At 37.2% G+C, this 23,270-nt stretch overlaps 1 protein-coding gene across 2 annotated transcripts in view; it reads right to left on the bottom strand.

Annotated features, from left to right (window-relative positions):
- Positions 1–23,270, bottom strand: part of SUCLG2 (succinate-CoA ligase GDP-forming subunit beta) — a 107,060-nt gene that overhangs the window by 82,309 nt on the left and 1,481 nt on the right. Inside the window, exon 2 of one of the 2 annotated variants that reach the window (XM_059856779.1) lies at positions 4,085–4,226. The exons of the other annotated variant lie outside the window; for it this stretch is intronic. Within the exon in view, the coding sequence (XP_059712762.1) occupies positions 4,085–4,226 (142 nt within the window). The remainder of the gene's footprint in view (positions 1–4,084; positions 4,227–23,270) is intronic. 2 annotated transcript variants of the gene reach the window in all.

The following is a 23,270-nucleotide window of genomic DNA, read 5'->3' on the forward strand; positions in this document are numbered from 1 at the left end:
CATGGGGAGAAAAAAAACTTCAGGAGCTGAGATAGGAAGGAGACTGGTGCTCACATGACCAAGAACTCTTTCAATATTCTAAAAAATGGTGAATAATAGGTGACAGGTAAATGACCTCATGAAAAGATGCTTCAATAAACCTTTTCTGTTCTTTATAAAATACATGTTTACCTCTCCAGCCTGATAGAAAAAGCACACCTTCAGTCCAAAGCTGGATTTTATGAGTTCCCTCATGCATAAGCAATAGAAATAGGACATGCAGAGGCTATATTTTGTTTTATTATTTTTTTTAAGAAGAATGAATAAAAACCTTGCACTCAATTGAACTGCATTTCTCTGTGAAAGAGTGTGAACACTGTACCTGACTGATTCCTAAATGTAATGAAACACTCTAAGTGGCAACAGGCAGCATTCTATTGCTTTTGTTAAAATTCAGAAAAAGAAACACGTGCCAAGTTCCCGGCATCGATTTAGGACTGTCAGCAGTGGCAGCCACCTCTGTGTTCTCTACTGATTCAAAGAGCCAAATGACAGTGCACAGCAGCCCCCTCCAGCATAATTACAGCCCCTCTCAGCTCTGCCCACCTCCTAGCTGGAAATGATGGGTCCCTTAATAACTTCTCCATCAGGCAGAGCACAAAGAGCAGAACACGAGACTCAAGGGTTTGTGCTGGAGGAGCCCAGAGCAAATGATGCCCTGAAATGATGCACAGGGCACAGATTTTCCTTTCACAAATGATGCACAGTGCAGGCAGTGGCAATGCCCACACAGTCTACATAAGGATTATTTCCTTAGGTATTGGTGCTACAGTACAAGGAAAAGAAACAGCAAGTAAGGAAATGCCTTCTCTGGCTAAACAAGCCCTAATTTAAGTGAGAATTAGATCAGAAGACTTGTGAGTTAATATAAAAACAGCCACATGAGTTTATACTTCAGACAAAAACTTGGCTCCCAAGTATTTTTTTTTTCTATTAAATAGTTGCACTGGAATTGTAAGAACTTGTTTACAAATTAAGTTTCTTCAGAAAGCAGATCAAGCAACACCATACTCTGCAGCAAAACAGGACAACATCTTTCCTTCCTCTCTTAAAAAACAAGGAATTTAAACACAAACCAGAAAACTATTGTGACTGAATTTCTTGGCACTCTCTAAATATTGCCTTCTCTACAAAAGTTACACTGGGAAATTGCTTAGCAAATAGAAGGCAATTAATTCCTTGGGGCTTAATTCTGTATTCTTTATTGTGTACAACTCCTTTTGAAGTCAATATTAGTGATGTCATGTTAATTTTTCTTACATCTGCCAGTCTTATCTTAGAAGAGGGGAAAAAAATCCTTTAGTTCCATTAAAAATTCCTTGCAGACTCTCTTTTGTGCAGTTGGTAAGTTTTGAAAGTATCTGAGAAAAATTAACATTCAGCGTATATATTAATAAAAATAGAGAGAAACAGAGGAAATGAGCAAAGTGTAACAAAACTGCTGATACTGGATAAAGGCAAACCCTTTCAAGAAGACATGCATTAACACCTTCCTGACAAGTGAAGACAGCAGCAAAAAATCATCTCATCTCTTTCCATTGCATCAACAGGAAATCCAACAATAGCAAAACTGGTGAGCACAGGCCCTGGAGCAGTAAAGACAGCTCTGTCAAGCACAAAACAGTTGGTGAAATTGTGAAATTAAATTGTGAATTCCAGACTTTATGCAGACTTCCATGACAGAAATTCCTATCCCCTTACCTGTACCCCTTTATCACACACACAGACCCATATGAGTGATGTAATGGTGAAAGATTATAAGGGAAAATTCTTGTTTTCTGTATTTCTTGTATTCCTGAGGGCTATAGAAAGAATTTATTTTCACAAGAAAAATACTGAACCTTTGACTTTCAAGTTTTGAGAACTTTATGCTACCTTTTTCTTTAAAATATGCTGACAAGCACCTTTTCTTGTTTGAAGAAGCCAAAGTGAAGGACAGCTGCAATATGGCACACAGCACCTAAAACATGAGACTTTTGAGCAGGACTTGGCAGGAGAGGTTGGCCTCTCCCCACCACTGCAGAATGTCAGTCTATCAACAACATCCCCAAACTGTGAAATATTATTTCATAGTATTTCATGCCTCCTGTAGGCTGAAGTTTCCTGTTTTCCCATATCTTTATACTTTGTGTGGTTGCATATTCAGTTGCAAATTGTGCAGATAACCCTGAGTGACAGAGCCAATATTAATCTGAGGGATCACAAAGAACATAAACCTGGCAAAATCTTGGAACAACAATGACCACAGCAGCAAAACTGATGTTCTTGATTCTTAGTTTTCAAAGTGCATTTTAGAAATACAAGGACAGCACAGCATCAGAATGATAACGAGGATGTTGTTAATTATTAAGTGGATCAATGGAGTGTCAGTCATTCCAACACAAAATAGATTCCACACCATAAACCACAATTCTTTCATGCTCAGTAGTGCACCATGGCTGAATGCAACTACATCAAATGAAGAAAGGTATCACTAACTTCTACTTTCTGAAGTGCTAACAAGCCCTTCAGATTTTAAAACAATTTTAACACAAATAAATTAATTTTAACACAATTAAAATAAAAGTTACCTGATAAAGTTGCATGAGCAAACGTTTTTTAGTTCTGGATTTTACTTTTGGTTATTTAAACACTGTTTGTTTGTTTTTAGCAGACAGATAGTTCTGTGATTTGCAAAGTAAGCAAGCTACAGAGGTTATTTAAAATAAACCTAGCATCATAAAAGAGAGGAGGTTCACTGCCTTTAATGGAGTAATTTATATCTCCAAATAGTCACAGAGATCAAGAACAGCAATAGTTATTGGACAGACCAATCCATTTATGACTTCAATCATGAAGAGGAGAGTTTAAGTGCTGCAGGACTGGTGATAAACCTGCCACAGCTTCAGTTAGCATTCCTTGATTTTCTCAGATATCCAGACATGAGGAAACACTCCAATTTCATGTGCTTTGCTTTATGTCCAACTTTGCCATTTTGTACTGCTAAATGCCCATAACACTTGCATTTAATTTTTTGTTTCAGATATATTTTCAAATATACTGATTGTCAAAAGAAGGTTTTGATCACTGAAAAATGTATCACCTTAATGAAGTTCTAGAGATTGAACAAGCCATTATGCTAATGCTCTCAGCTACTTGAGCTCTGATGAGATCTTGGATATGAGTAAGTTGTGTTAATTTACCTTCCAGTGTGCAAAATTGAAATGCATTTAACTAAGTGGCCTGTGCATTATGTAAAGCATAAACCAAAAAACTTTCTTGTTGCTACACAATTAGACTACAATAATGACTGGCTTCTGGCTTTTTGATATTTGATATATTAACAAAAGCTGAATGAAAAGAGGAAAACTGGGCAACATTAAAAAGTAGAAAAATTATTTCAGTTAGAACAGATTGACAAAGTACATTAACACCTTCTTTTTGAGAGAAAAGCTATTATATGATTTCATTTCTGACCCACACTGTCATCCTTTGTTCACCACACCACAATGAGGATGCTGTCAGAAAAACAAAATAAAGCTCCAGAAGCAGGGTCTTGTCTTTGAGCCATTGTCAAGTCCTTTTGTGGTGGTAACTCAGCTCACCTTTTCTACTTCTTCATTTGGACACACACATTTACAAATATTTAAGTATCCTTTAAAATGGAGAGGCCACAACTTTTTCCTTCCTTTGCTTTTAAATAGAGCAATTTTTTGTTTGAAAACAGCTTTTTACACAAGCTCATTTATTTCAGATCCTTAAGTTATATCAATTATACAAAAAAACATTTCCTTCACAACAATTCATTACATTCTGAATTATTATAATGTTAATTAAAGAATTCACGTTACAGGCTGCATGCAAAACATTTGAGAAATAAAGTTCTAAGTACTGCCACTAAAAACTTACTCATATATAAAATTGAGCATACATTTATAGTCTGGATGAAATATCAAAGCTTTTCAGTAAGCATGAATTTAAAGACTGTTTAAACTTATTAGAAAACAATTTATTTTCCAGATTGCTATCCAGTGAAGCAGAGTTCTCCCATTATCAGTCAACTCACTCAGCCTCTGAGCAGCCTCCAGGGCATCATTTGCAGAATCAGCCACAAAGAATCTCTGAACTGTAACCCCATGGTCTGCCATTATTTTTTTGCTTTGGTACTCCTGCAGGTTGAGCCATCGTCTGGGGGTTAATTGAACAGCCTAGAAAAAACAAGAGGGGAAAATAACATAATGCTCATTAAGAAGAGTTCATGAGACAGCCCTCTGAGCTCTTCCACCTCATGGTTATCTCAAACCAGCAGTTAAACAACACCCAGAGAAAAGGTAAAATACTTATTGATTCACCTAAGTGCCCTTTTTCAACATTTGTGCATCCCAAGTGCTCTGAAAGCTACAGATATTTTTAAAAAACTACACAAGGCTCACTTGGCCAGACAAAATGTCTTACATTTACTATCAAGGCAAATTTGGCTTGAACTCCAAAGTCTATTTATGTTTCAATGTTTTCCTCTGCTATAAAAGCAGCAACAGACTCTCTATTAAAACAAATTCAGTTTCATGTTAAATATCCTTATTATACAATATTTCATCTGATCCCTCCCCACAGAATTATTTCCACTGATTCTATGCATTTGTTGAAGCATATCTGAGAAGAAAAACAATTAGCATTATTCTGTAAGAAACTATACACTAATACATGTATTTTCAGTGGTCTGCTATCTCTGCTTTGTTTGTTGTGCTTCTAAACAGCAGGACACCAGCACAGGCACATCAGCCATGCCAGGCCAACAGCAGCTGGTTATAATAATTAGAATAATGAGAATAATTAGAATTATTCCCTCCTCATTCCCAACATGCCAGTTTAGATGCCCCTGTGGGAATACAAACACATCTACACCCCACGGGTACAAAGATTATACACACACAAAGACACCACACTTGTTTGTCCTGGTAGGAAACCTTGAGACACCCCAGAAGTCACAGGAGCTTCAATGAATGGTTTTAAGAAAGGACACATTCTCCACACAGGATAAATTGATTCACACAAAAGCAATAATTAAGGAGCTGGAGCTGACTCCTGGCAATGGTATAATGGCAAAGGTGGAGCTGGCTCCTGGCAATGGTATAATTCCATTTTGTGCCAGCCAAAGATGCTTTTCCCACATGGAGAGACAAAGTGCTGCCCCCTGGCAGCCAGCCACAATCAGTTCTTGGTTTCTCCTGAAGGAAGCAACACAGCATGCAAGCCAGTGCTATGTATTTAGAAATGCTGGACAAAGAGGATTATTTACTATACTTTCATCTCTAACAGCATGATAAAAAAATTATCAACCTAATGCAACTTTATACTGAAAACAAAACCCCTCTGTGCTAAAGTCTTTCCACAACACACCCTCTCACAACACTCAAGATTTACAGGCTGAGTTGTCTCAAAAGCAAACTTCCATCTGTTCTATTCTCTTTGAAACACAGCACAAAAGATTGATGCATGAAGAAAACAGAAACCCATCTTCTACAGTGTGTAACTGCATGTTTTCTGTAAAAGTGACTCCCACTGAACTTAAACAGTTACAAATAGCTCAGGATGACATTTTAAATCCTTTTATGCATAACCTGATTACCATATTTTAGAGGAACGAAATGGCATTGTCAGTTTGCTCTATGGCTATCTAATTCTACACATCATACAGACACCTCATATGATTTATATTCCTCCATGTTATTCATGGATGATATGTTATTACAGCTATGCAATACTTCAAATGTAGGGTCGAAATTTCAAGTCCCTTTCATAATTGTTGACATTTAATTTGTTTTCCTATTATAAATTCTCTGCTAGGCTCTAACAATTATCACACTTCAGGATCATTTCCACAAAGGGATTAACACTAGGGGCAAGGAGGGACCCTTTTGGTTTATCTTAAAATTTCTGCAGGTCAGTAATACTGCTGATAAAATTTGGTCACTGGTTTTATAATTTAGACCAAGTCTTCAAAACAGCTTTTATTCATAACTTAGAAAAATAAACCAGTTTCACATATAAGTATTACTAAGCTGATCTAAATCAAATAAAGGAGGAAAATATTTTTAAAAATACTTCCGGGCAAGATTTTTGTGGCTGTTGCTTGATGGGAACTGCAGTGACCTCTACTCCAAAACACCCTCTCAGCACCTCACAGGTGCTTTTGGGATCCAACAGCTTTAAAACTTAAAATACAATTCAAAATGTCCCACAGAGATACTCCACTGTTTAGCATCTCCACTGAGATGCTAAAAATCTTATTACATATACATAAAGTGCAGACATACATAAGCAGACATACAGAGACATATCTTCTCTTATAAAAACTGGACAACTAATATTAAAATATTACGACAATATTTCTTTCCTAAATTATGAACCAGATCAGTCTGAAGAACACAGAAAGGAAATAATAGAATAATTCCTTTGAAAAGGGTCAAAGCAGTCCTAAGGGTGATGAGACAAAGGTCTGCTCAACAACTGCTGGCACAGAAGAGCAAAGCCTACAAACCCCAAGTTAGTGAGCACACTTTCCCCCCTGCTATATTACATAATTCTAAGAGAAACCATCTTACTGAGTGCCAGCTGAGGACTTTCAATCAAGTCTTTGCACAAAAGACAAACTCCCGGTTGTGAATGAACTGCTTGATAAAATTAATAAGTATCTGAAGTCTGTACCAGAAGCTCTGAAGAGCAAGGAACATGAAAACCTTGCTCTAAAGAACTTGCAGGATACTCACCATATGTCATGAGGACAGCAGGAAAACTAAAGCAGTTAGAAGAGATGAAATAAAGCACAAGCTTTGAATCTGTAAAGGTGACTGCTCTTTCAAGACTATCTTGAAGAATCAAAACAGCTGTGGATATGCATTTTAGGGTGAAGACCAAAAAAAAGGTGACCATGAAAACTCAGAAACATGAGATGCTGCTTTGAACTAATTTCCAGCCCAAGATGCTTTGGCTGCAATAAATCTGTATTAATTGAATTTAATTTATACAAGAATTGAATTTATACAAGAATCTTGAATCCCTACCCTCCAAATACATTCATACCAAGCATTCTCAAAAATCTCAGATGAGCTTCAAATGGCCTAAATTCTTGGGCATCATAAACTTATATGCATTCTACAGATAAATCCACATGTGAGACTGACAGATGCTAATGCTCAAAGGTACAGCCTCAAAACTCTAGAGAAAAACCTACAAAGGTTTGAGAGAAAGCTATTTCCCATAGACAGTCTTCTACAGGCAGCCTTAATCCAGCCCTTCCCCCTGAAAGTTGTTAGAAGGACTTTAATCTGGCACAGAACACAACTCTGCCATCACATCTTTGTTTTACTCATTTCCCTGTTTTACAGCTGTTCCATTGCTTGCAGCAGCATCAAACAGCACTGTTAGATTTTCCAGTTCAGTTCCAGCTCTCAGCAGACTAAGGAATTAGATGCTAAATTAGCATCAGAAAAATAATCTCAATGTGAAAGAGGGAATGGGGGGAGCAGCTGAAAGAGAACCTACACAGGAAAGCAGAGTCTAGCCTTTAGTAATTTCTGTTAATTATGGATTCTCATCACCTTCTACTCCCAGCTTATCCCTCCACACATTGGTCAGAAAACATATCAGAAAACACCAGAGATGTCTCAGATCTTTCCATGAAGCTCTGTCCCAGCTGACACCCAGTGTGTTCCAAAAGTTCAAGCTGTATCTGTGTTTCATCTCTCTCTTTATTGCAAGGTTGGGCTGGAGTACAAGGAGTAGATCCTGTCCCACCAGCCTGTTAAGTAGAGACTGGAAATTGTGGGTGGATTTTGACTGACTCCCTGTGTGACATCTCATCTTTCATCTTCATAAGATGACAGACAAAGAACCAGCAGATTTTCCACTGGTGGCATTTTTCTGCTATCCTTTCATATGGGAACTTTGTGTTGTGCATTGATGTACACACTGAAGATGCAGAGTGGATCTTATTTGAGATTCAGATCTGCCTGGTAAATCAAAAGGTGTTTATTTTCAAACTACAAACAAGGTTTAAGAATAAATCAGTTTGTGAAATTAAGAAAACATTACTAGCAGCACATAGAAAATAAAATGTTGTTATTTAAAATAGTAAAGCTTTAAAGAGGATTTAAATTCATCCTAATAAGATATTTCTTAAGATTAAATTTCTAATGAAAGTGCTTATCAAACAGATTAGTACACTTAAATAGAGCTCTTTTACAACTGATAACATTTCCTGAGAGCCTGACAACAACATCAAAAATCCCAAAACTCAAGTAAGTGGAACATAAGGCCTCAACTGAGCAGTAACATGGAGTGAGATGAAGGCAGAATTATTTATTCAAGTACAATTTTCAAACCAGATTTTCTCCTGCTGGCTATAATTATTTGGCATTTTCCAAAAGCACAAAGCATTGCTTGGGTTTCACCTCTAATCTCCCTTCCCTCTCCAATTTTCAAGATTTTTGTTACCAGTCAGAATCACACTAATGTAAACAAAAGTATACAGAGTGAGGAGGATTTAGAAAATTACTATTACTGGGAATTGTGTATTTTGTTCTCAACAAGCTTTCTGTCTAAAGTTCCTTCTTTATAAGTAGAGACCATATTTGGTCCCACAGCATGATTAAATGAGTGGCACACACATCAAGAAATCAAATATTTCATTTTGATCATCTTATCAAGGTCAGGTGTTGCAGAATTGTATCTGTGGTTTATTGACTACTGCTAGAAAAAAAATTGATTCTTCATATAACCTGCATAACCTCTTATTTACCACCTTTTTGTCTGGTGTTTTTTTTTAATAAAATGCTAAAGGCTCTGCACAAATAATGCATTTGGATTTGCATTATTATTCCACTATTCCATTTGCCAATTTTTTAGCTGTCACATGACATGAAAAAAATTGCATTATTTAAACAACTAGGGCTAAAAAACCTAGCAACTTAGTTAAAGCAGAGTGGAACTAAAAGTACATCTAGCAGAAATTTGCTTCAATATAAACAAAAAAAACCCCAAAAAGCCAAAAAACCAAAAACAAAACACCAAACTCCCCCCCAAAAACCCCCAAACAGATTTAGAAAACACTGCTACAGAGACATCCTTGTTATATATGCAGCATTAACTACACTGATGTAAAACATCTTTCAGATGACCCAGGAGGTATCTATTGAGTGCTTGCTTTTGGAAAAAGAAAACACACACACATAAAACCAGAAGAAACTGTCTTAACACATTCATCAAGAAGTTTGCAAGTTGCATGTTAACTACTTCAGCAAAACTCTGATTAAAAAGAAATGTTAACAAATGTTCCATGTAAGAACCAAACAGGAGCAGTATCAGTAAACCCAGACTTCATCAGATTATGGCACTGATTATCTCTTACCTGAACCTATATGCTCAGGATAAGGTTTTCTCATTCTTTGGCCTCCCTGGTAAAATATCCAAGGCTGACTTTTTAAAATGGAATAAAGAGAATAGAAAGAATCACTTAAGTATGTTCTTTAACAAGTATATGAAGAGGTTGTCAAAAGGAATAACTGAAAGGTCAAGTCTGACAAATAACTCAAGATTCAAATTATACCTTCTATTACAACCAAGGCCTCTTGGTCTTAAAAAAACCAAATTGAAAAAAAAAATTAGTGCCATTAATTCCACATGGAACTACCTTGGCTAACCATCCACAACCAAATATTTCACCTTATCAAGTCCTATGTGTAGATCATTTCCCTAAAAAAAGCCGTAAATATAAATACTTATTTCCTCTTGGTAAGACTCTACTTTTGTAAAATGCCAAATGATTCTAGCTTGGGGAAGAGAATCCAGTGTTAATCAACAGTATTAAAGAAAACAAAACCACCACTAAGCAAATTTCTAGGATAATTGAACATCCCTTGACACACCTATATAATTTGAGCAGCTCTACTGTTTTCATTAGCATAGCTTAATGCATTTTATTGCATCACTGTTAAAAGGAAGACACACTCCAACATCCAACATTCCCTTTTCATTTACAGCATTAATGAAAGCCAGGATTAGTATCACAAAACAAAGATGGACTTTTAAAAGCACCTGGCAGTAAAGTGGGTCAAATAAATGCTCACTTTTTTCTTCTCCCTCTGTGGCTCCACAGAAGCCAAGTAGCTGTAACTCTGCTCATTGATCCTGTGCCAGTATGAAACAGCTCTAGCAACACAAATTAGCTCTGCATGAATGCAAATTATATGTCAAATATATAAAGTATCAGGTTTTATAAACTTGGAGTTTATTGTAATGGTTATATTGGAAGTAAGTCAACTGGGAAGAAAAACCATGGTCTTTTTGAGGAGGTAAGGGGATGTATTCTGTATCTGAAATTAAAAAGAGATGTATTTAGTGTAGGTGATCAAAAATAAATGTCTGTCACCAAAAGAATCTATTTGCTTAGCCAACATATTCTACAGCATTCCAGTTTATTCAATTTGTGCACTCTGCCCTGTAATGCAATTCCAAGCACATATGAAGGAAAGCAGATACACAAAGATGACAGTAATGAAAGAGCAGACCATTCATCAATGTGAGGCATAAACCTTTATTATATTTATTGACATACAGTCTCTGTAATTGACAAAGATGTAGAAGTTTCTCTCAAAAAGAAACCATCAGAAATAAACTAAACTGAATACCCTCATATAAACCACTGCAGGTACAGACACATTTTATTAGGTCATGTATTTAAAATATACCACATAGGCCACTGAAAACAAACTAAAGCACTTATTTCAGTTTGCTGGCAGTGCCCACAAAATGACTAAGTTAACCCAAGAAGAAACAAAAATGTAGCAAAATGGTATCACACTAAACAGAAGTTTATCACAAATATAGTCATAAAATACAAAAATATGCTCTGTAGGGAATGCAAGTCTTTGAAGAAGAAAATAAACTGGAAAGAGGTAAGGCTGATGGGCTTTAAGGTGTCCCATGAGCCACACCACACATCCTCTTCAGAGATGGTCAACACAGCAAACCTGGGGACACATTAGGGACAACAGGACAGACAGCATCCTTCCCAACTAATGTCCTGCTGGCTGCCACAAACCAGCAATTTTCATCTTCCAAAGCAGGAGCTAGCATCCAGGTTATGCTGGTTAAAAGCCACAGAGGAAGCTGTGTTCCATGCCCATCCCAAATTGCCTGCTTTGGCTGGGATGCCATATGGCAGCCAGGTCCCTTTGGTACCAGCAGGTCCAGCAGCCTCCTCCAACACTGAGCATTATGATCAAAGCCTCAATCTAGACCTCTGTGATATATTTATGAGGGATAAAATTGGTTCTGTGAGCTTAGTTTAGGAAGAAGTCTTGAATATTTCCCTGACAAAAAACAATTTCCATACTTTTGTTCACAGCAGTCAGGAATTGCTCATTTTTTAGTTTGTATTAAAGCATCATAAGCAGAGCAGGCCTTAAACAAGGGCACCTGGTTTTAAATCTACAGGTACAGCTGAAGACCTTTTACCACTCCATTACTTATTCCTACAAAAGGGAATTCATTTTAACTGATTAAAACCCCCATACAAACTCTAGTTAACAGCTATAGACCTTTGAGTTCCTTATTTATTCCTGAAAATATAGCACACAAAATATCCTGAGCAGTAAAATACACAGAAAAAAAATACCTATCACATTTCCCAGTCTTCTAAAGGCTAAAGCATTTTGATCAATAAACTGCAGGATAATTTACTGTTTTATACCAATAAACCATATTAAACTCACTTTTCAGAACAAGTGAGATCTGTCCATGCGACAAAGGTTTAAGAAACCTAACTTCAAAAAAAAAAAACCAAAACCACATGAAGTATGGCTCTACATTTTGTTTAATAAATCTGGACTGCCTGTTCTGGTGGATAATTGCTACTATTCCTAACATCCATGACTCTTAGAAAAAAGATGCCTGTGTTAAATAACTAAATGGTTCTCTCCATATACTCACAAAATATAGAAAGAAGAAATGGGGGCTTGTTTATAAAAGGAGCTCACAGTTACTATAATTACTAGGATTGCTATTGTTAAATTGTTTAAAAAATTGGACTCAGACAGTTGAGAGGGTGGCCAAGAGCTTGGAAAGCATAAATTTTAAGAATTCCAAGTTGAACAACTTCAGAGGAGTGAAACAAGCCACCACCTCTGCTCAGAAGCTCTCGTTCCTGAAAATGAGACTGCACTGCTGCAAACCAAGCCTGGGGAAGACAGTATCAAACTCCCTGCTCAAGAGCATTTCTCCTTCCAAAGCAATTACTCACATTCACTGCAATTCACTGTCCAGAACAGCAACACTCCAGAAGAACTTCAGAAATCTACTTTGAAACAATCACAGGATTGTTTTTATTACTGCATTAGGTGTTTGTGTCACCATTTACTTCTAGTCGAGGCAATCAAAACAAGTGCTTAGTTAAATCTTGCCCTGAATACTTTCCCACAGTTCAGGACAAGCCAATTTCTCTTGTCACACATTGCAAGATTCTTTTTAAGAGGAGCTGCTGCAAACCAGAGAGAGGAATCAGAGCGCATCACAGCAGGAAAAAAAAGATGGTGACAAATATGAAAGAAACAAAGAGAAGAGCTTTCTTAAACTAGTAAATGTCAATTTCAGAGAAGGAATCTATTTTAACTGAAAAGCTAAACAAGGTATATTTAGGAATCTCATCCTTTTTAGTTAAGGGAAAGTACTTTTCCCCCATCACCAGGCAGCACTGATTATTTTAATAAAACCTAATAAAGCAAGGATTATCAACCTGTAGGTAACAAAGCACACTAAACCAATTGATGCCAGTTGACATCACTCATCTGTTGAAAAACAGGCAGTCACCAATTACTAACAGAACAATAATTTGTTTGTTTAATGAATATGCTAATTTACTGAGCTCTCATTAGACAGATACACAGGCAATACTGATGAGTTCCATAAGGCATTATAAAGTATGGCTGAATTATTCCAAAACAAATTAAAGCAGAAAATATTGTACACTGTTTAATGGAATAATAAAAGCCTGGTAGCAAGTGAATCCTCTGGGTGAGCCCTCTGAAAAAGGCCCAAGTTAAAACCATGACCCATCATCCATGTTTGGGTGTGGTCCCTGGAGAGGCTTCAACTGCCTGAAATGCACCTGAAGGCTCCTCAATAAATACAACAGCTTTTTATTCTCTTAATGTTGTCTGGTTTTAGGTAGTCCCAACAAGGCATCAGTAGCAGTAGGTGTCTAGGTCCCTCAGCAGGGACACTGGAGAACTTTGCATTTTCCACACAACCACCTACAGCACCTCTGTTACTAATAAATCCTAAGTAAAAGCTGGTTCATCTGCATTTAGTGCAATAGAACACAGCCCTGGAAACAAAAGAAGTGATTAAATTTTCAATTCATAGTTCATTTTGCTTTTGTTGGGGCTGCATCTAGTTTCTCTTTTTCTATCTTAATAATTTTAAGTTCCTAAATTAAGAAGGAAATAGAAATTGGTTTTTCACTCAAGAAAGGAATCACTACAAGCCATATCTGTCAATTTGTAATCATTTATTCATACACAATTTAAATGAGAAACAATATTAAGTTCTCCTTCAAATTTCAGTTTTACCAAAGGAGTTTCATTTCAATAATACCACAGAAATGAACAGAAATTTCTATCAAATAAACACCTATAAAATAACCTCTACATAAGATAGCCATATAAGCCACATTTCTGCTTTTTAAGAAGAAAATACAAAGTTAGACACAGGGGACTGCAGCAGGGAACACTTTTAGGCAGAGTAGGAAGGTCTGACATTTTTGTGTAATACAAGACAGTTCAAAGTAGCAAGATCCTGCAGAAACCAATTATAAAAAGAACAGTTTCAGCCTCAACCTGAACAGCCTACCCAGAATGTTAAAATTAACCTGGGAAAGTGAATGATTTAACTAAAGAAATAAGCCTACTGGATTTGACCCCAAAGTCAAGTCATGAATCAAACTCCTTCACTCTCCCCCGATTTGCTCACTGAAGTGGGAGAACCTTCCCAAAACTCGCTCACTAGCTGAACTGCCAACTTTCCAAGGTAACTGAATCTAAAAATATGTAGCTCTAGTAAAGGTTTTTCCCATTAAAATTAAAATGCCACCATTACTGGGGGTTTATACATTTCATTCACTATCTACCACCTCAAAATTAATTCATTAATGAATATATGAAATATTCTTGAGGATTTACCTCTTCCACCTTTGAAACAATATTCCTTTCCACTAAAAGATATATTAAACTGCAATGACATATTAATCAATATTTATTAGGAAACATATAATGATGCTTCAACATCCCTCTTTATTTTTGACCCAGTGCTTTATTTCCTCTCTCAAAGGTGGAATCCCTCATGTGGGAAAGAGGAACATCAGGAGTGTGTCCATCAGCTCTGAAGTAGCTGGATGCTGGGGAGGCTTTTTTTGCTTTATTTATCTCTTTCATTAAAGTCCACCTTCTAATTTTTTCCATAGTAGCTCTAACAGCAAATAGCAGAATGGCAAATAGCACAATTTTGTTGTGCTTTATGAAATATCAGAGAAACAGAAGAGGATTTCAGACAACAGCACCCATCTCTTTCACAATTCTGAAATTTAGATTACAAAACCATATTAACTGGATTAAGAAAACAGAACAATATCTATTCATGAACTTTTCCCTTTAAACAAAACCATAGCAATCTGCACATGAAAACCACAAAGTTTTAGAAACATCTCAGTTATGTCTTGGGTATTTCACAGTATTGCAGATGAAATTGTAAGGATAATAAATGTTCTCAGGGTGGAAGTGGACTAAAAATCCTGACAGCATTCTTAACAAAATGTAATGACTCCCTTACCAGTTCTCCCTAATGTTCCTGCTCACTGTCTACTGCAAGAACCCTTTCACCTCAAGGGTTTCTGAATGCCTGCCCTATTATGTTCTTTTGACTTCTCTTGTGCCCCTCCTTGTCCTTCTAGGTTCAGTCTGATTGCAAACTGACTGATCCCAGGCTTTACCTCTGCCCTCTCCTGGACACAATTAGTGTGGTGTGATGTTCTTCCACTGCAGAACTCAGTCAGTCATTAGCTCCACAAAACACAAATCAAATTACACAATCCTCTTCCAATGTGCCTATATATGTACAAACTCAGCTTTCTAATTTATCCTTCTGTTTACTTCTCATGCAAGGAAGCAGACACAAGAATGAACTTGAAGCAAGACCTTCACTCATTGCAGATTTAAAGTCTCCAGTACCGATTACACTTTATAGACTTATTTACAGCTTGCTTACACTCAGGGATTTTGACAGCTATTCTGTAAATACACTCTCCTACCCACTAAGCTCCATTGTAAACTACCAGGAACATGCACGGGGTCACACTTGAGCTCCTTCTGTCATTCTGATTCTCCTTATCTCACAAAACCAGAATCTGAGCCCACATCCTCGTGCTCTACAAGGCAGATCCTAGCAGCCACCACCTGGATGATCCTCCTGGGTGTCTGCATGCATGGGTTTGTGAGGACTACAGTCCTCAAAATTAAGAGGAGAGGGTGGGAAGAGTGTTCTCCTGAATAATAAGACCCTGACCTCTCTTCTCCATTTCCCACACCTTGTTCAGCAGCTGTTTCAGTCAGGCTGCTACAGACTGACCTCCAAATAAAGCAGAGCATCACCAAACCCCTGACAACTGCATCCTGCTGCCCACCCAGGGGAGTATTCAGGACTCTATTTATATACAATCAGCAAAACAAAATTTCTGCAAATTAAGCGACAGCACCCTTGTGACCCTGAGAAGTTCTGGGATGCATTTTGCTTAGTGTGGACAGGCTGCCTGAGCAGGGCTGAGCACACCCCAAGCCATGAACCTTCACCTGAACAGTGAACCTTTAGCAGCTTCCAAAAACCCTGACACAGGGCAGGTTCCTTTTTCTGTGGGATTACATGAAAACTGTCTGGTTCAAACAACATGCAGAAGGTCACCTCACAAACAGGATGCCACAAAACAAAGCTGCCAGCCCAAACACCAAGCTGCCAGTGCACTCAAAGAGCCAAACAATGCCCTCTGTCCTTACTGCAGAAATCGTTGGCAAAATATTTTTTCCTTGCATTTTTAAACCAAATTTCAGCCTAATACAACAGAATTACCTGTGCCCAAAGAGCAAGCATGTCTACAGAAGCTTTACACCTCTGGAATTGATTTTCAGAGCCTTTGCTTGGGCAAAGGAAGAACATGAACTCCCAGATTCAATTTCTGCTTTTGTCGATGTTCTCACCATCAGAAGTTCTGCTTTGCAGAATTAGTAATTTATTTTAGTCAAATTTTGTTCATTTTGCTTATTTTGTACTTCAAAGCTTTAAGAGAAGCATACTTTCCTGACCTAAAAAGTAAGGCTTTGAAGTATCTGATGAAAATAAACTCACTACCATACACAACTGCATAATCAGTTGCAGAAAATACTGTAACACATTCCCTGCCTTGGCAAATGAAAGAAGATTGTTGGTGATATGCAGAACACATTCAAAAAGTGAAATAAGCCATCTTCTCCAGATAGTTTAAGTATCTTGAGGGGAAATTTTATATTTTTGTTCTGATCACAAAAAAGTATTTAATTTCCTAATTTTTTACAAGACTAAAATGGTATTTTTATGCAACTATGAAGAAATGCTCTAAACAGTAAACATAATCAGAAAAAAATCTAAAACTATTGTACCACCAAACATGAGACGAAGTAGCCACTACCAATTTTTTCTTTCCTACATGCAAATTCAGCTTTCTAAATTGTTACAAAACCCAAAAAATATTCAATAAGATTAAAAGAAACATTTCTGCATTCATATCTCAAGTAATCATATCTATCAAAAAAGTGTTTCACGCCTACCATACCCTGGAAGAATGCTTTTTCAAGTGTTAGAAGTCACTGATATTTTAAGAAAAACACCAATAAAATGCCAATTTAGACAGTTTGAGTTCCATTTTTCATCACAGAGAAGGAAATATGAAACATAATCACAGCTTTTTTGTTCCAGTTCTTTAATATTGAAGTCAAATCATGATAATTTCCACGCTACCTGACTATGTCATCACAGAATATGACTTTGAGCACTAAGCAACATAACAGCTCCAAGCAACAAAAATGCAAATGCCCATGGTAGTAAAATAAAGAAATACAGACAAGTATCAAGAGAAACAGTTTAAGTGCATGCCTAAGTCATATCTGGTTTATTAAACCAGTCCAGAATGGTCTATACAAATTTCTTTCCTGGAAGCAGTAAGTAAAGACTGGTACCCATTTTTTGTTTCCATCTGAATTGACATCCTTTATAGTTAATAAGTCTTGGTTTTAATTAGACTATTTGAGTTAGACTGACATGAAGCCAAAGAATATTAAGAATATTTTTCTTTTCTTTGCTGGTAATTTCTTTATTCATATTTTTCCATTGTTTATACCTAATTATATCAATTCACTCTGCTGCCATTCTCAAATCTCAAAGCAAGCTTAGGACACTACAAGAAGCATCACTTCATCATCCTCTGACCTAAAGCAGATTTCTACATTTCTGACTGTATGGAGGGAGGGAAAGATAAACTTTAATCCAATGAAGCATCACTTCCAAGCCCAGAGGATGATGGCATTACTCCAATGGTTAAGGAAATTGTGCTCAGCCTTGTTTCTTGTACCTTATTGCAACCCATGCTGCAATACCCAGAAATAAACATTAGAATAAACAACAGCCACTGTTTTTCCCTCAGCTTCTCCCCAGAGGGGGCTGCCAGAGCCCTGACCAGTTCATGTTCCCACATGTGAGGTTCAGCAGGGTCTCCTGTTGTCAGCTCCTCCCACATCTGCATTTGGAAGTTATCAGAGCTCTCCAGAAACCTCCTGGAACTCCTGATATGTGTTCCCTGCTGTGCTGTCCCTCCAGGAGGAACTGGGGGGAATGAAGTCCTCCGTGAGGACAGGGCCTGCTGAGACTTCCTCAGGTCCTTGCTGATGCAGGTGCCTGCAGCAGAAATGCACAAGAGCCCTGTCAGAGATGTTGGTGTGCCCTCAAATCCTGGCCTGTGGGTTCTCAGCTGGGTCATCAACCCTCCCTAGATGGAGCTCCAGCACTCCAGCTGCTCTGGACTCATGTCCAATCATCTCACATCATGTTTAGAGCAAGCTTTAAATATCTGTTCCTCTACTTCCAAAATTTATGGTGTTACTTTAGACTATTTTAATCTGAGCCATTTAACTGAAAAACAAATCTAGACTGAAACTCTGCATGAAAGAATTCAATTAAATAGATTCACTGTTTCCAATGTGTTTGGAGTGACAGAATTGAAGATGATAGAAAATTTTAGGGAAAATACATTTTTATGCCATCTTCAAACCTTAGCAAGCACTATCTTGACAATAAAAAGGCTATGGTTCCTTTTCATAGGCCTTTCATCTTTAATTATCATGAACAGCTCTATGTTTTACCTATACCCATCAGTGTTATGTACAACTGGAACATAGAACTCCTCCAATAATTGGAATTTTACTGACATTTTTATACCAATACTCTGTATGAACAACTCTTTTTTTTTTTTTCTTTTTTTTTTTTTTTTACAAAAGGCAGTAACTGCTTTCTTGGCTGACATGAAATTAGCAGATGTCAAATTAAACTGTCCTTTTGTCCACAGATCCTTCAGAGAAAGATATCAAAAGATGATGAAGTGTTCCATTAGTAATCTGTGTCTGGTTTTCAATTTGCAGTTTCACATTTTTCAGTCAAAAGTCTTAGACAAGCAGGCAAACCTAGCAAACATGATCAAAACTCTCACTTAATTTTTCATTCCTCCTGACAATTCTTACAAAACTTTTGCATCTCATGAAGAATTTAGGCGGACAAGAGTTAAGACACCAAAGGTAAACTACAGTATGAGTGATTTTCTCTCCTCCTGACACAAACTGAGGCTGATTGTCACAGCTTACACTGCTCAGACTCCAACCCAACCCAGACTGTGATTCTAGAACACACAAATTAAAGACAAACGGGGCAGACAGAAATTGATCTGTCACCAAGTACTACCCACGTGCAAGGTAAATAAACACAAAAGAATAATAATGTACCACAAAATATGTTCAAAAGTCTTTTCTTAAATGTTTAATGTGAGTTAAACATCCCAACCCACATTCAAGCCCAATGGGGTTGTGAGTACCTAAAGCTTTATGATTTTGGACTCAAAGCTTCTAAACTCTCAGATCATCACAGAATCAAAACAAAATTTAATTCAATTTTGGGATACAGACTCTTATAGTTTAGAGAAACCCATGAGCAATTAGGAAAAAACCAGACAGAGGACAGGAAGAAAAAAGCTCATGGGTAAATCTGCTCAAAGCAGCACCTTTTAAACAAAACAAAACTTGCATTTATTGAATGTATTTTGTGCTATCAGTACAAATTGTTGACTGAAGAATTAAAAAAAGATGTTCCAACAAATAAGTGGAAAAGCAGCAAGTCTTTAAATTCCTTCACAGTTAACATTTAGCCACTAATTATACAAAAACATCACCATCAGCATAATAGCACAAACAAACTACAACACCAATCTAGGGGTTTAATTTTCATTACCACATTAAAGGATGGCTTCAGCTTGCAGTTCAGAATCTGTTTTAAGTCTCACTTGTACAACAAAGAATTCAGCAGCACAGCAAAACTCCACTACTAAGGAATTTTTCAGAATAGTCAATCTTAACTCCTATTTGTTTCATACCCACTCCTGCTGTTATCTTGTTAAAATAAAATCAATAGCTACTAATCATGGATCAATGTTTAATAACCAGTTCCAAAGCTACTGTAATATGCAGCTGGACAGGTAATATGACTTCTCTGTCCTATGTTTTATTAAAGGGCTATGGAAGAAATAAGCTGAGTCACAGATGGTTAGAAACTGCTTTTAGAGTATTAGAGGAAGAAATTTTCTGGAGAAAATCCTCAGAGTATATGCTCAAAGCTGTACATGATATTCACAGTCACAAAAAAGCACAGAAAAATTGGACTGGCCAAGGCAATAATGAGCTACTCACTACAGGTGTGGCCAACAAAAATTATCAGTTGAGATTAAATCCCTTTGGAATGAGTGAGCCCCTAAAACAGGGAGGGAGACAACCTCATCCCTATACACTAAATGAGGACATTGTCCATTTTTGTGAAAATGAACCTTCCAAACAAGAGAAAGGATAAAATAACAGAGAAATGAACTACTTCTAAGAAACAACTATACTCCAACTGTGTCTAAACCTTCATCTCACTTCTCTGTATTCCCAAAAGAACCTCAGCAGCTTCACACATTTCAGATAAAATCCCTGCTGGCAGTCATCAGCCAGATAGACCAAATGAAAGGTGACTTAAAAAAAATCAAAAAAAAAAAAAAAAAAAAAAAAAAAGGAAAACTACCACATACACTGACATTTCCAGAGAAAAACAGGAGGAAACAGTGACTCAGATAACTGTAAAGAAAACACAATTTGTCTATTGACACTTTATCTAGTTCCTCAGGAGGCAGATCAAGGAAAAAAACCCACTTGCTTTTCTATAAAAAAAACTTCAACCAATCCTAAACATACCCAAGGAATGTAAGGAGTCTCTGGGTAAACTGGTTGGGAGTTCAGATGGAGGGTCAGGAAGGATTTATTCAGAGCCATGTTTAAAACCACAGATGTGGCTAATTCTCCATCTAATGTCATATCCATGAAGGCTCTCCCCTCTTACCTAGTTAGCTCCATCCCCTGATTATACCTCCATGAGGTAGAAAGTAAATCAATGCAGCAAAATGCAGCTTTTCTGCTTCAAGACAGAGCTGTCAGTATCTGTGTCAGAGCCAGATTGCTCCCAGGGTAGAAGTTCCACTAGTAGAAAACTAACTGGGGGGAAAAAAATTTAAAAAAAAAAAAAAATCACAGACTGAGGTTATATTTATGTTTTCATTTCCTTTTTCATCTCAAAATAGGATTCAATAACCATGTGTTTAATGGAACTGCCGGGGAGGAGTGGGCCAAACATCTGCTCCACTTTGGCATTTCAGTTTTGTCTAGAGTTTGAAGAGGGCTTTCCTGTCATTTAGATGAGGTGCCTGTAGAAAAAGCTGTTTGTGAAAGTCTGTAGGCTCATGTATTTCCTGCCTCTAAATGTAAAACCTTGAAAATAGAGCAAAACTGCCAACCAGGAAAAGCCAAATAGGGAAGCAGTCCAAAGAAATTTTCAAGAACACCAAAGAAAACTAAGAAAAAAAGAAGAATTCAACATTGAAGTAGCTTCTAAAGCCATGAATTCAAAAGTTTTTTTCAGTAATGTTTTGTGTCACATGGAGGATCAGCTACCACAGCTGATAGTTTCTTGGAAAAGGCAGAACTGACTCTGTTCAACATTAATGAGGTTTTACAGATACACAAGTCTAGGAACTGAAGGCATCTGCAGTGAGCAACCCTGCAGTTCCCTATTTGTAATATCCATAGATTCCAGCAGATTTAATACCAAAAATCTTGTTTAATTTCATCTTCCCCTCCTTCCCTTTTTTTTTTTTTTTTTTTAATATTTTCAATGCATGTGGAATCTGGATGTGTTCAGGCAGGACTGAGGCCCATTCTGAAGGCTGGGATAGGGCTCATAATGCACCAACCAACCTGCTCACCCTATTATAATACTGGAGAGTTACCTTAAGCACTTTTTTTTTTTTTTATGATTCTGATTTAATTGTTCCTCATTTATATTCATCGCTGAATTTCACTGCATCTGAAGCTATTTTGAATACACAGCATTCTCCCAAAGGGCCCAATCCAACACTCATTCAAATAAACAGCCTTCAATGGAGCCTATTTGTTGCCAGCCAACAAGATTGAATTCTGCTGCCGAGTGGTCCCCGGAGCGTTTGTCACAGCTCTTCAAAAATATTGCTCCAGCAAGAGCAGGCCTGAATGCTCCTGTCCACATGCACTGCAGACATCTCAAACCTATCTTTTATCTTCTTGAAACATTTGGTCAGATTTAAAACTCCAGCAGCACAAAGAGTTGAATCTACCAAGAATATAAACAGCAAAAGGAGTAAAAAAATGTTTAACAGTTATAAAAAAGTAAAGGCAAAGCAAAAGGATGATAAAATAATTTCATATTATAGAATCAACTTCTATTTACTGCACCCCTGAAATGAAGCTACACAGGAAAATGTGTGCAGATTACAATGACAGTACATAACCAAATTTCACAGCTACAGTTTTGAAATAGTAAGAAATTTTGCAACCAAGTGTAGAAACACCACTCCAACAATAAGTCATAAGGGCTATGAGGAAAGATTCTAAATCTCACACAGGGTTACCAAAACAACAAAGTTGGAGACTGGTATTTCTTGATCACATTCACACCATATGGAAGACCCTCATCTGTGAAAGAAACACTGTGATGGGCTTTGAGGACAGGTTTTGGTGGTTTGTGCTAAATAAAGTAACAGTGTACCTTCTCATCTGAGCAACAGAATGTATGATAGAAATGAGAAAAAACCTTCAATGGAAGGGCTCTTACTCTCAAATCCTTTATCCTACTTTGTAGCACAGAAATCCAGACTCTGGCTGATCAACACATTTGTAGCTTAAAATCTGAGACAGTGGAAGATTAGGAGACTGTTTAGATGGGAATTCTATTATACAACATTGCCAAATTGAAGACCTTTATAAAGGAAAGTGGTTTGCTTTGAAGTTAAGAACTTGATTTGTTGTTATACAGTATTGATGTGGTTCTTGAAAATAGCCTACTTGGAAAACACAGATCTTGGGAGATGCTCTCAGTATCTGGCAGAGTGCAGAAACTGAATAACAAAATGTGATTTATAATACAAGCTCAATAGCTCTAGTTCAAAAATAATGCACAAAAAAAGGCGGTTTTTATTTTTAAAGTTGGCCACCTTGATATCCTAAGAATACTCTTGAGTATCTGAGCTGATATCCAGTTATTTTAGTGGGGTAATTTACAGAGAGCCTCCATGCTTTGAGAGATGACAGAACAGACCATGAGCTCCTAATTTCCACCTGTATCTCACTGCAGCACCAGACAGAGACAGGGCTTGAAACCAACCAAAGCACCTCAACCAGAACACCTCCTGAGTTCACACCAAGATGACTCTTCAGACAATGCTCCGCACTCCAGCCTTTCCAAGCCCTACAAGAACAGGGATGTTACCTGCAAATTCCTTATTGCAGGATCAA

The sequence above is a fragment of the Haemorhous mexicanus genome, chromosome 11 (genome assembly GCF_027477595.1).
Source record: "Haemorhous mexicanus isolate bHaeMex1 chromosome 11, bHaeMex1.pri, whole genome shotgun sequence".
NCBI lineage: Eukaryota > Metazoa > Chordata > Aves > Passeriformes > Fringillidae > Haemorhous > Haemorhous mexicanus.